A 14,725-nucleotide genomic window follows, 5' to 3' on the forward strand; every position below is an offset into this window, starting at 1 on the left:
AAAAAAAGGAAGCAACCAATATGTCCATCAGCTCATAAATGGATAAACAAAATGTGGTGGTATATTCACACAACTGAATATTTGGCAATGAAAAGGAATAAAGTACCAATACATGCTAAAATACAGGTGAACCTTGAAAACATACTAAGTGAAAGAAGTCAGTCACAAAGGACCACAGATTGTATAATTCCATTTAGACAAAAAGTCCAGAGCAGACAAATCACAGAAACAGACAGTATAGTAGTAACAGTTGCCAGGGGCTAGGGAAGACAGAGAATAAGGAGTGACAGCTAATGGGTGTGGGATTTCTTTTAGGGCAATGAAACTATTCTAAAATTACATAGTAGTTCCAAAATATATATTAAAAAAAAAACTCATGCAACTCAATAGCACAAAAAGATAAAAATAAAAATCTGACTTAAAAATGAGCAGAGAACCTGAATAGACATTTTTCCAAAGAAGATGTACAAGTGGCCAAGAGGTACATGAAAAGGTGCTCAACATCACTGATCATTGGGGAAATGCAAATCAAAACCACTTCACACCTGTTAGAATGGCTATCATCAAAAAGAGGAGAGATAAGTATTGGTGAGAATGTAGAGAAAAGGAAACCCTTGGGCACTGTTGGTGGGAATGTAACTTGGTTAAACCACTATGGAAGTTCCTCAAAAAATTAAAAATAGAACTACCATATGATCTAGCAATCCCACTTCTGGGTATATATCCAAAGAAAATGAAAACAAGATATCAAAGAGATATCTGCACCCCCATTTCCACTGCAGCATTATTTACAGTCACCAAGATATGAAAAAATCTAGTTGTCCATCAACGGCTGAATGGACAAAGAATATACATACACACAATGGAATATTATCAGCCATGGGAAAGAAGGAAATCCTGCCATTTGCGACAACACGGATGAACGGAGAAAGCATTATGTTAAGTGGAATAAGCCAAACAGAGAAAGGCAAATACTGCATGGTATCACTTATACGTTAAGAAAAAAAAAAATCAAACTCATAGAAGCAGAAAGTAAATTGGTGGTTACCAGGGGCTAGAGGGTAGGAGAAATACAGAGAGGTTGGAGAAAGGATACAAACTTTTACCTATTAGATGAATAAAGTAGGAGAATAAAACATAGTGACTATAGTTGGTAACACTGTATTATACAATTGAAATTTGCTAAGAGAGTTGAACTTAAATGGTCTCACCAAAAAATAAAAAATAAATAAATATGCAAGATGATGGATAAGTTAACTAGCTGGCAGGAATCCTTTGGAATTCTTTCACAATGTATACGTATATCAAATCACTAGTATGTACACCTTGTCAATTATACCTCAATAAAGCTGAAAAAATTTTTAATAAAATTAGACAATAGTGATAGTTGCACAACTCTGTAAACATTAGAAAAACCAATGGATTGTACACTTTTAAAAGGATGAATTTTATGGCAGTGAACTATACCTCAATAATGCTATTTAAAAAGTGAATGACATTTTTAAAAGAAGGCATTTCCATACAATTAAAATCAACACTTTGAAATGGCATCTGGAAAATAACACATGCAATGCTATGTTACAAATAGGAAACAACATAAATTGTCTGTGCAATTACACCTTCCTAGCAACATCTCTTGTATTTGAGCCTAACATATTACTGTCACTGCTGAAGAGAAAATTCATTTTTTAATACACATATTAATTCCTTAAATAAGCCTGCTCTAATCAATCTCATTCTGGTAAATCTACATCCTATGCTACCGGCTTTTTCACTAAGATATTTATCTTCATATAGAAAGTTTTGGAATTGGTTTCAATATTAAATGGAGTGACAACCTGTGGATTTCTGCATCTCCAAACATTAGCTTGACACAACTTCCTACCTATAAGTTCAGTCATGTAATGGGTATTGACAAAAAATGTATCATATATCCAGCTCCAGATCCCAAAGACCTGGTACTCTCTTTCAGAGCTGACTTTCTAGAGAGAAAAACAGGCAAATAATCAAATCAGCATGATGAACACCATGTTTTTTACAAAAATCACAAAATCTCTGATGTGGAAAAGTCCTTAAAAAGCTAGCTACACCATTCCATGGAAGCAATGGCTTACTCCCGCTGCAAGTTACGTGCATGGTACCAAGTAATGACACATGGCCCACGTCCTCAGCTCTCTCACATCAACATTAAATCCAGTATGCTCTCAACATATATTGAACATCTGTCCTGGCAAGGTAAAGATTTTGCTTAGAAAAGCCACCTCACATTCTTTTTTGAATAAAATATGGTGGCAGTTGTTCATAACTTGGTCTCAACATTAGCTAGAAATGAGATAGATGAGAAAATTAATATTTAATATCAAGTATCATACATTGTGCTAAATAGTTTACATGTGTTATCTTATTTAATGCTGCAAATATGCATATGAAATAAATATTGCTTCCATATTATAGACAAGGAAAAGCACAAAAGAAGCCAAGTGACTTGCTCACAGCCATGTAGCTAATAAGTGACAGCACTGGGACTGAAAAGCGTTGCTCTGATTCTGAAGCCCAGGTTCTTTCTACCACACCAGGTTGACTGCTGTTAACGTTAAATCTTCAATGAACCTACTTAACGTTAAAATGTTCTAATGATTAAAGATTATACATTATCAGCACTGCACATGTGTGAATAACACTAAACTTAGCTGAAGACCAACCCTTCTGTTTCTTTAAACCAGATTTAATGTTCAGATTATTTGGATAAGTTGGGATTACTTTAAATTAACATATGTTCTGACAGAAATGCAAAACACGACCTCAAACAAGAAACAAGTCAGCCTAAGCTGTAACTTAAGGGCTTAAAGTGGGAAGAGTATCTTGCAACTGACATCTTGCTTCTCCTCTCTCCTCCCCTCATCAGTGAGTGTCACAAAACATCACGCTCAGCCAGTCACAAATACTCACTGAATTCTCGTTTCCATTAGAACAGTCTGAGGCGCCAAGGCAATTATGGGAGAAAAAAAAAAACATGCATCCAACAGTTTAAACCTGACAAATCTGAAAGTTCTCACTCACTTGCTACTACTCTCCCTTGTTCAGGCTTATTCAGGATCTCTATTTTCTTTCTTTATCCCCTGAGACTGGGCTTTTTCAGCCCTTGCTTTACTTTCCAAACTGTCCCTAAAGTCCAGACTTCCTGTTCATCATTCCCTACTTGCCCCAACCCCAGGGTAGAGCTTCCCTTAAGCTCACAGATCGCTTAAGAAAAAAATCTTTTTTAAATAATCTATTTTATCTTTAGGGTACCATCTAGATATACTCTCCTGGCGATTCTGACAATTCAATCACACAACCTTTCCTGGATCAACCAGCTTATAGGTTCAATTCAATTTTCTCATTGAGCCAACTGAATTTCCTCTTCAATACCTAATTCAACGTTCTTTTTTCCCCATAACTCCCTGCTTCCAGATCCTCCAGCAACACCCTACCAGTCTTATCATTTTCTTTTCTCACCAATAATCACTAGGATGATCTCACCACAAACATGACATTTACAAAACATCTGTGCAGCATAAGAAACACCTCAGAAAGCACTTTTCTAAGTCACTGTCTGCCTTCAATGCAGAAATCAATGTGGAAAAAAGATCTCTCACCTGCATTTTGGCCTGTTATATTACGTGAAATTACCCAAGTATTTATTTCACTTCTGACAAGTGCAAGTTACAACCGTCACTTTTAACAAGTTTTATAGACCGCTGACCTAAGCCAGTAGAATCAAAGTACCGCCAGATACATCAATAAAGTCTCAAAATCTACACTGCCAGTTCAGGATTATCCCTAAATGGCAGCCTAATGCTTCCTTGTTCCTTGGTTCCCAGATCATAATAGATAATTATTTATCTGTTTAAAAGTAAAAGCTAAATCAAAACCATGCCACATCTCCTAATCACTTCCTACCAAACAGACTTAATTTGGGGGACAAACAAACCCATGCTTTAACATTCTATTAAAGCATTTCCACCTCAATCATCTTGTCTGTGGAGTATGATAATAACACTGACAAGAACCTGTTAAAGTTAAGCCTTAAAAAAAGCTGAAGTTATCTGGATTACAAAGATCCTGCCTAAAGCAAATGAAAATAATGTTCCATTTTTAAATTGTTATTATGCATTTTGTCCATTGGCCCACATGAAAACCCTACAACGCATATACAGCAAATGCTACTCCCACTGTTTATGAAAATAGCGTCTAGGACAAATGGCTTGTACCCATGCCACTAGTTAGTGGCAGCAGCAGGACTAGAATGAAGTTCTACCTCCTGATGCTGTCTGCTGTCCCCTGGATTACCCAGTCCTAAAAGTCAGTACAACCAGGCCAGAGCAGTTACGTTTGAAGCCTGATGGGAGAAATATTAAAGAACAAACTTGCAGTCTCCATTCCCTGGCTCATTCACTCCACAGATAATGAAAATCCTCCTCCATATAATGTTCTTAGTAAAATGTAAGCTGGTTCATGTTCACAATTACTGAGTATCCACAATGCAGTCATTAGAATACAGATAACCTTGGCACCTACAAGTTTATATTCAAAAGACTAAGTAAAATCTAATAAACAGAGACACACAGTGAGTACTCTCTGTGACTGCAGAGGCATAGACAGGAGTAAAACAACTACAAGGCAAAGGACTGTCTTCGACTGCTGACAACACCACAAGCTAGTAGAAGCAAAAAAGATCCTCCCTTAGGGCTTTCAGAGGGAGCATGGCCCTGCCGACACCTTGACTTTGGATTTTGGCCTCCAGAACTGTGAGAGAATAAATTTCTGTCATTTTAAGCTACGAAAAAAAATTATTTCATATCTACATACATACATACATATATACATACACAAAGAGACACACACACTGAAGGAATATTAAGGCAGGCAGAGAACATCACATTTAAGATATTGTGAGCACAGAATTGCAGGACTAACCAAATGTTAGGATCTGGGTGGAATGAAAAAAATCTCCAGCTTAAAAATGGGGTTTAGGGCTTCCGTGGTGGCACAGTGGTTGAGAGTCCGCCTGCTGATGCAGGGTACACGGGTTCGTGCCCCGGTCCGGGAAGATCCCACATGCCGCGGAGCGGCTGGGCCCGTGAGCCATGGCCGCTGAGCCTGCGCATCCGGAGCCTGTGCTCCGCAACGGGAGAGGCCACAACAGTGAGAGGCCCGCGTACCGCGAAAAAAAAAAAAAGAAAAATGGGGTTTAAAGGGCTTCCCTGGTGGCGCAGTGGTTGAGAGTCCGCCTGCTGATGCGGGGGACACGGGTTCGTGCCCCGGTCCGGGAAAATCCCACATGCCGCAGAGCGGCTAGGCCCGTGAGCCATGGCCGCTGAGCCTGTGCGTCCGGAGCCTGTGCTCCGCAATGGGAGAGGCCACAACAGTGAGAGGCCCGCGTACCGCAAAACAAAACAAACAAACAAAAAAAAATGGGGTTTAAAACCTGGAGTAGAAGGAAACTGGAAGCACTAGAAAGACTCAGCTGTTTCTTTCTAAGATGACCAGGTGGATGAGGATACAACTGAACAAATGAGAACACAAAGAGAACAAGCTGCAGGAGGAAGGACTTTGTCTTGACACGCTGAGTCTGAGGGGACCGCAGCACATCCAGGTGGTGATAGGTAGCAGGCTGGTGAAAATCAGATGCAGAGCTCAGGAAAAGGAGGTCAGAGCTGGAGCCCTGGCAACAGATGTTATCACATAAGGAAAGCAAAAAAAGTAAAGGGAACAGTAAAAGAACTCAGAAGGAATCCTTGCACACTACCAACATTTAAGAGAAGGATAGAGGAAATAAGGAAGAGGGATTCCACAACAGTGCATACTGAGAAAAAGGGGCCATGATGCAGCTGGGATCCAAAGGAAGTAATAACGTTAAAAAAGGGTCACGTGAGGAAAACCAGGATTGCTATGCAGTCAGTACAAGCCTGCGAATGTCCCTTCCTATGATCTATGTTGACATCATTTTTTCAGGAGTACACAGCTTTCTCAAATCTTCCCCAAATGGTGTACCCCTTAAAAATTCACACCTATTATCTCTTATGTTGACAATTTTTAATTGTCCCTCATATTTTCTGCAACCAACTTTTAAAACAACTGGAATCTCTTATTCCTTTGATTCTCAGTGTCACATAATAACTTTTTCATAGACGGCACAAAAAAGTATGAAACAAGTTCCAAAACCACAATATTTTAATTGCTTTCACAATTCATTTTGATCTGCTTCTCCTTGCTAATCTCTCCCACCACTCCTTTTGTATTTGTTTTGTTTTGGGCCGTATCTTTCAGACATTTTAAGGAATAAAAAATTAAATAAATGAAAAAAGAGAAAATTCTCAAAGCAAAGTAAAATCAATTTACACAGTTTCCATTTGAAAGGGGATAAATACACTATACAGAATACTCATTTCACGTATCACAAACACGGATCAGTTTTCTAAATTAAATCATCACTCTTCCTGTGTACTAAAGAGGGAACTGATGCTGGGTCTTTCATTTGGATAAACTCCAGTATATGTGTACACATGAGGGAATACTTTTGGCATGTCTTTCATAAACTAGCAAGCAGTATGGCTTTTTAGATTTGCGTGAGGAAATAAAGAAATTCCACTACTGAGAAATGTGCCTGACTTCCAAATGAAAGGGGTCATTTTGTGTCTACCCACTTTTTCCCTGAGTAAAGTCAAGTTTCAGGGAAAGTACTATCAACGTAGCAAGGTTATGTCAATTGTGCATTTCTTCCCAATATTTTCATACCGCCCAACATTGAGAATCACCCCAGGATATTTCCTCATCCTTCACAAAATACAAGATGCTCGCCATTATACCTGATAATCACCCAAATCAGATAAACCAACAACATAAAAAACGTCATGTTTTGGCATTTTAAAAATACTATTAGGCATAGAGACTTTCACCACAAAATCTAAAAATTGGAAGTGAAAAATCTGTAATACTTAATATAAAATAATCTACAAAGAGTTAACTATTAGTCTTATCCTAGCCTTTTCTCATCATGTTCCATGTAAAAATTACAATTAGACAAATTACTCTAAAATGAAAGATTCAAAATCCTAGAAAAGTAGGGCTTATTTTTTCTTCTTTTATGCATACACTCCTCTGCAACGAAGGAAAGAGGTTGGAAAAACTGACAGATTATCAGCTACTGTATGGTACCTTACTATTTCACAATTCACTTTTTCTAAAACAAATCACTTTCCGTACACAGAGTATTGTACATGAGTGTTTTGCTGTAACACTTTCTTCAGCATTATAACTGGATTCTTGATTATAAAATCAGAAAACTGCAGATATGAACAATGGCATATTCTGATAAACCAAACATTCCAGTTACCTGTAATCCTACAGAGAAGGCTCCACAGTACCAGAAATATCCAGGCCAAGTTTAAATCCATCTGGCCAAAAACAAAACCATTAAAATAACCACATTTCCATTGTCTGTCCTGCTATCATCCTGCCCCAAGGGCCATTAAGATTAACAAATATTATGGAAGTCACTACACTTACACAAAACCCAGCCATGAATCTCAGAATATGGCAGCTGCAAAAGATGAAGCACAGATTCCTTGAACTAGAGAGCCAGGTGCTCGACAACTGGTTTTCATTTTCAGGATGAAAGTCAGCAAGAAGCAGGTAGCAAGTCCTTGGTTGGTAAGGCCAGATCCACTTGAGATACACTCTGAGGAGGATTAGATGCTGGGCAGAGATTCAGCAGGCTAGAGGAAAAAGGAAAACTGGCAGAGCTGCAAACTGAACCAGGTGGGCAGCAGGTGCAGCCGTGGTGAAGGTGGCACCTGCCAAGATGCTGAAATGAGCAGAAATGACCATCCAGACAAGACAGCGGGGATGGCTGGGGCCAGAACAGGTGGCATCCACAGCTCTGACAAGAAACAATATTCAGGAAAGAGATCCAAGACTTAAGTAACCCCCTTTCCTTCACCCTTTCTCATCTGTCCATAATAAACATTTCATTGGTGCATAATATTTACTGAATGTGGCTTAATAGCCTGAAAACTTTAATATTTCTCTTTATAAATCTACAGAAAAGATTTACCACTCTACATATACATTACTTGAATAAAATTACACTTGGCACCAAAGCAATACTGAATGTAAGCTTTATTATTTTTTTCTTACCTAATTGGAGAAATGCTTCTTAAGCATCACCATGAACACGATTAACACTGTGCTCTAAGAAATGTTAATAATTGAAAGCATGTTTGTTAATGTAGCTTTTCAGTGACTTCAAAGTTTCGTGGTTACCTAAGTTTTCTGCATGCTCAGAGTATCTTGATCATAACTGTCATAGGAAGCAGTGTAAAAGGTGGTTATTGCTAAGCCATTCTCATCCAAGAGACAGAAAACATGTTCTGTTCTCTCAGCAACCCACTTCTTTCTAACAGGACAACCCCTAAATTACTATCTGTGGAAAAAGGAAATCCAATGGAAATAAAGATACTGTTAAAGGGCACAATTAAGCTCATGTAGACTATCAGAGAGAGGTAGACAGGAGTACTCAGCCAGCCCAATTTAATTCCACTTTGATAAGTGCCAAGGCTCCCATATTTAAATTAACACAAGTCTAACTGCTCTTATACATGTCTCTGAAGAAGAACCTTAAAGCACCACATTCCTCATCTTCCAGTTCCTAAATTAATTACAGTTCATTTGAAAGATACAATTATTTCTGCTCATTTAACTCAAATTCTAATGAATAACTATAAGAACCAAATGAATAGTGGAAGTAATTACACATCCACACCTTTGACTAGGTTGCCCAGCTAAACAAGCAAAACAACATTAGTGGAATAAGCAACAGTGAAGTAGCTCTTGCAGGGTAAACAAGAATCTACAGTGAGTTCCAGTAAACCAAATAAAACCTAGGTGCAAATTAAAATACCAAAAATAGCCTAAAACAATAGTTCTCACTAAAAGCTGAAGGATGACCAAGTAAATAGTGCAATAACTACAGAAAGTCTTTCAAATTCCTTAAACTTGTCACTGTTCCTCCCTTTTATTTAACTCCTTCCCTGTGCCATCAAAAACTGGTAGCAAAGTGGACCCTGAACACACACAAAATAGAGACTGGCTTAAAGTGAAACACAGCCAATGGAAGGCAGGAGTACCTCACCCTTTCCAAGATAGTTCAATGTGGCCTTGGCATTTAGGGTTATCTTTCATACTAAACAACTACTTTATCCCCAGATCACAAGTGCACCATGACAGTATACTTCCAACTGAGGTCTGTGGCCACAGAGGGTAGGCACCTTTAAGAAACTATGTGCTTCCCAAATGAACTTATCTATGAAACAGACTCACAGACACACAGAACAGACTTGCAGACTTGTGGTTGCCGGGGCAGGGGGTGGGGGGTGGGGGGTGGGGGGTGTTAGGAGTTTGGGATTAGCAGATGCAAACTACTATATAGAGAATGAATAAACAACAAGGTTCTACTGTATAGCACAGGGAACTATATTCAATATCCTGTGATAAAACATAATGGAAAAGAATATGAAAAAGAATGTATATGTATGACAGAATCACTTTGCTGTACAGCAGAAAGTAACACTTCTACCACTCAGATAGGTGCCCTTCTTATTTGTGTCATGGATCGCTAGTGTCAGGAACAACTGCTTTAAGAACAGAGGCAATACAACCAAGAATAAAGTTTGTGAGAGAGACAAGGCCATCATCAGGACAAGCTGATTCTGAAGAACTGTACTTTCAGTCAGGAAAACAATGAGAAAATGAATCATCAACACACACAAGATATTATCAACAGTCTTTATATGAGAGAAAATGTCATTTCAGCAAAATAACATCATCCATTGGTTAAATGTAGTCTAAAAGTTTTGAATTGGTTTCACAGTATTATTTATATTTAATGTGTAAACTGATTTGCTTTGAAGATTGCATGAATAAGCATAACAATTATAGTTTCATGCAGGTATATTTTTAACTATCATAATTAATAAAATTATATTAGAGTCCACTAACTTTTTTTTTCTTTGAAAGAAGTCCAGCCGTACAAGGTTGAGAAACAATCTCCTAAAGGTAGAGGACATACCTGGCCAATTCCACCTTAAGGTGATGAGAGGAAGTGGACAGTGATAAGAAAGGAGGGATGGCCAAGATGTTGCTGGGCAGGTGGGAGGAAAGAATGTCGACACGCTTAGGCTCTCTCCACCCAATCAATTCAATCAATTCGATTCAATGAGTAAAATTCCATTTCTGCCTTTTTTCCCCCCTCTTTTTCTCTTCTTTTCTTGGGAGGGAGGGTCTGTCTATTCTTGTAAAGACAAAGCTCTACTCAACGATGGTTCTTTGAATTCAAAAGTATAAAAAGAGAAAGTAAAGGGGGGAATTATATGAGAAAGCCATTTTGAAATGTTTCTTTGGATATAATCTATAAAAGGAGAAAATTAATAAGCAAAACTAGCCTATAATTTCACAACCCAAATTTTAAGACTGGCACCTGTTAAAGGAACAAAGTTCATAGAGTAACATTTGATAAAAGGGTGGAGATTGTGAGTCACACAGCATGAAATAGAACCCAATTCACCTGTATCATATATTCTCAAATACCACTCACCAAATGTCTATATGGCATGTAACAAAATGAACAAATAATCCTAGTGGTAAGATTTTTATAAATGCTCCCTCATTTTACAGGAAAGGTAGGACCCAGAGATTAAGTTATTTGCTAATTATCACAGAGCATTTGACAGCACCAGAACTTAAACTCTGGTCTACGTTAAGTCACTGTGTTAACTCAGTTAACTGTCACCCATTTTCTCAGAGTGGATATGAATGTGAAATGCAATAATTCATCTTAAAAATATGGTAAGTATCTTACATATATTACTTAAAATTCAAAGTTTTTGTTATTTTAAATTATTTAAAATTTTTAAATTCAAAGTCAAGGTCCTCATTTATAAGTATCCTTCAAAATACTCTACTAAAGAAATGCACATCCTGAACAAAAGATTAAGGAGCATATGTGACTCCTACTGGAACAGTAAAGCATGTATTACCCAAGAGAGCATGCCAAGACTTTCACCAGAAAAGTTATTAACTAGGTTGGAAATAATATAAGATGCTTAGAAATGCACTGATGATTGTCAGCTCAGGAAAGTCTTATCAAGGAACCATTAACTATAAATGAAAATGACAGCAAAGTGCTACAAATAAATCTGAAATGGATAATGGATACACTTATTGAAACAGCACATATGGAGAAAGGAAAGGCATAGTTTAAGGTTAGGGAAATTGAAGGCTTCCTAGGGCAGAAAGGAAGAACAGTCAGAAGGGGCAGGACTGGGCGAAGGAGGGCTCCTTGGTGGATCTTTGGGATGGAATTAAGCTGGCTTCAAGTCCTTTAGACACACTCCGATCCTCCTACAGGAGCAGCTTCAGAGAGCAGGCATTTAGCAGCTGCAGCCTAACCTCAGAGCATCCTCCCCAAGGGACAGAAGGTCACTTGGTGGGAAGAAAGCAGCACCATCATGTGATTTCAAGGGTTTCTCAGCTCCAGATCTTTCCCATTTGGAAGCTAATGTTGGGAATTCATTTAACAGGGAATAAAACGTTTTCTTTCTACTACAAGAGAAGTAATAATCAAATGTTAGTTAACGTAATGTACTCTCATCACAAACCTAAGAATCCTAGAAAGACAGGTTGTATATTTAAGCGTACAAGTTCAAGTTCATGAGGCAGGGTCTGTATGTTCAAGGAACTTACACTCTCCAGACTTCTTCACTTATGAATGGAAGAACAAACATATAAAGATGGGAATCACCTGATTTTTGCAAGGTTAGATTCAATCATAGTAAAGTTCATAATATTACTAGTAAAACGATGCACATTTCAGAGGTTTTATCACAGCTATGTGTTTTCAACTTTTGAAGCAACAGAACTGATCTCCAGCAGAGCGAGAGGAAAATGTCATTTGTAGGCCATATGGTAGCTCCAGCAAGAGTCAGCCTGGCATTCAACACTGAGACGGGGAAACTCTTTTTGAAAAGGCATCATGCTCCCTAAGATGCAGAGGCTAGTCCAGAGACCTCAAGTGGGATTTGCAAATCGGAAAGAAGGAGAGTTCACATTTGTGTATACATAAGATGGACAGAACTGCAGATAAACTAGTAGTTTTCACAAATCAGTAAATACTATCATTACCAGTAGCCTCAAATTCAGAAATTAAGTGAATGTAGACATAGAACATTATTTCCTTTACCCTGGTTAAGTAACACAAGTGATAAGTAGATGTTTTCACATTTGGGATGGTAAAATAAAAAGCATTTGGGAGCACACTAATTTCAAGACATTTTGCTAAGATTCAACCTTAGTACGAATACATACTTCCAAATAGAGATCAGATGCTAATGTTTCAGACACATGCACATCTCCATCATGTTGTTACTGACCTTGCACTTGACATATCAATGATGCTTCCCCTACCTATGTCCTGGGAATTGCTAGATGGATCACCCAAAGGCCTCTCCACCTTAACAAAAATATCTCCCTCACCTATGGGAGACCAGAATTTCCAGGGGTTCGTTTCACAGGCTTTCAGAAACCTTTATTAAAGTGCAAATAGGTCCTGGGGAAGGTAACAAAACAAATTAAGCCTTATCATTTCGTCAGTCAATTCTCTGTAAGAGAAACTCTAGAGTTTCTTTTACTAAGACTCTCGTAGGTCCTAGTAATTGAAAATGAAGATCCAGGGGACGCAGGAAGTACAGAAAATCTGAACAGGAGGTGTGTGGGAAAGGAGGTGGGAGAATCTCCTAAAGGCAGTCTTTACTTTCTATAGATTGTCAGAAGTTCTGATTGGTCTTTAGCCACTGAACTCTCATCCCCAGTGACTGGATCAACACCAGTTACGATGCAAACCAAAAATTAAGACGCACAAAAATCTTGTAAAGAGATAAGATCCACTGGTGCCGCTCTGTCTTCATCTTACTAAATCGCAAAACTACAAATCTATATACGTTTTTAAAAGGCCAATTCAATGACTGGTTGTGCCCAATGAAGAGCCACTGAGGTACATAAGAAATTAATCATTTTCTTTGAATATCACTAAAACTAGCTTCATTTTTATCCTTAAGATAAACTCTCGAATCCCTCCTTAAGGACTTTTTTTAAAGTGTTCAAACTAGGTACAGTAAAGTTACAAAAAAGACCAATAGTCCCCAACATTTTTCCAGGAGCGTTATACAAAAAGATGACTTTGAACAACGTTCCTCAGGATATACTCCGGGGTCTAGTAGAGAGAGACCTTTCCCTTCTCTGTAGACTTGGGAGTAAATAAGTCAAGAACACCTACGAACAAACTTTGTTGGTCACCAGCAGGGGAGCTCTTCAGCTTTTGTCCCCAAACCCATTCAAACAAAAGAAGCTTCTCTTCCTCCAACCCACCCCTCAGACCCACACCCCGGGGGGACTCTCCAGATCCCCGCGCCCTCTCCACCCATTCCCCGCCGGGGGAACTTACTCCTCAGCGCCCCGATGAGCAGAGAGCCGTCCTTAATGAGCTCTTTGATGAACTTGTTGGTTCGCTCCAGCTCAATCTCGTGACACTGCAGGCGCTCCCTGAAATCCGGGCTGTCCAAGTAGGAGTCGCTGAACTCCAGAGTCGGCAGCCCCATGGCACAGGCACTGCCAGCGGCCGCCGAGGACACGTCCGGGCCGGCGGTCAGGGCGGGGACAGCCGGCGACCGCGGCCGGCTCAGGGGACGCGCGATCGCGGGGAACTAGCCGGGACGCAAGGGGACGCGCAGGGGAAACGGGTCCCGCGCGCCGCGCCGCCTGCGCGGGGCTCCGCGGCGCGCGGACGCCTCCGGGCTCAGGCTTCTTCCCCGGAGGCGAGGCGAGCGCACACACGGGAGGCGGGCCGAGACGCGGGTCCGCTCAGGTCGTTGTCACCCGGACGCATCGTCGCCGGGAGCGCGGAGGCCGCGGAGGCTCAGGGCCGCGGCCGGAGCAGGAAAGTTCTCTCGCGGCGCGCAGACACTTCCGGCAGCTCCGTTCTCCTGCTCCCTTGACAGTCGTTTGCGCTGGGAGTCAGAAGCGCCCAGCCGCCCCTCCGGCCGGGCCGGGGAAACCCTCCCCCTCGCTGGACGCAGGCTCAGAGCGCTCGCAGACCCTGCCGGGCTCGGAGACCCTCTTCCCGCCGCGGCGCTCCCAGCCCGCGCCGCCCCGCCCCTCCTCCCGTTTACCCTCCTGCCCCCGCCCGCCCGCACTTAGCTCCCGGGCTCCGCTCAGTTGCCGCGCGACAGCGCTTCTGCCTGCGCCCGGGGGTTAACTCTGCCCATCCTGGGCGGCCGCTCCCCCTAGCCCGCGGTGACACTTCGGGGTCCGCCACCCCACAAAATGAGCTCCAACTCCCAACATGCCTCCCGACCCCTGCCTCACCACCCACTCCCTGGAATTCTCTGGGAGAGAAGCCAACGTTAACTTTCTCTAAAGTTTGAAGCCTGTTTGGAAGATGCTACTTTCGAGCGTTAGTTTAGATTTTGCTTCGCGAGTCTGCACTGAATGCATATATATTCCAGGTTGAAAAGTTTTACTTTTTCCCACTGTTCACTGCATTGATCCTAGAAAGTCAGGTTTTTTATATTCAAAACGAAAAGCTACATAGGCCTAAGGCTGTTTGTTGTTGTTGTTTTTCTTAGTTGCA

General features: G+C 40.5%; 1 protein-coding gene across 2 annotated transcripts in view; it reads right to left on the reverse strand.

Annotated features, from left to right (window-relative positions):
• Nucleotides 1–14,244, reverse strand: part of ARHGAP42 (Rho GTPase activating protein 42) — a 284,736-nt gene extending 270,492 nt beyond the window's left edge. The window contains exon 1 of one of the 2 annotated variants that reach the window (XM_032641263.1): nt 13,541–14,244. In XM_032641263.1, coding sequence (XP_032497154.1) covers nt 13,541–13,694 — 154 coding nt within the window. In that variant the 5' untranslated portion in view covers nt 13,695–14,244. The remainder of the gene's footprint in view (nt 1–13,540) is intronic. The other variant, XM_032641264.1, reaches the window with a different exon arrangement.
• Between the last annotated feature and the right edge of the window lie 481 nt (nt 14,245–14,725).

This window comes from Phocoena sinus, chromosome 8, assembly GCF_008692025.1.
Source record: "Phocoena sinus isolate mPhoSin1 chromosome 8, mPhoSin1.pri, whole genome shotgun sequence".
Lineage (NCBI taxonomy): Eukaryota > Metazoa > Chordata > Mammalia > Artiodactyla > Phocoenidae > Phocoena > Phocoena sinus.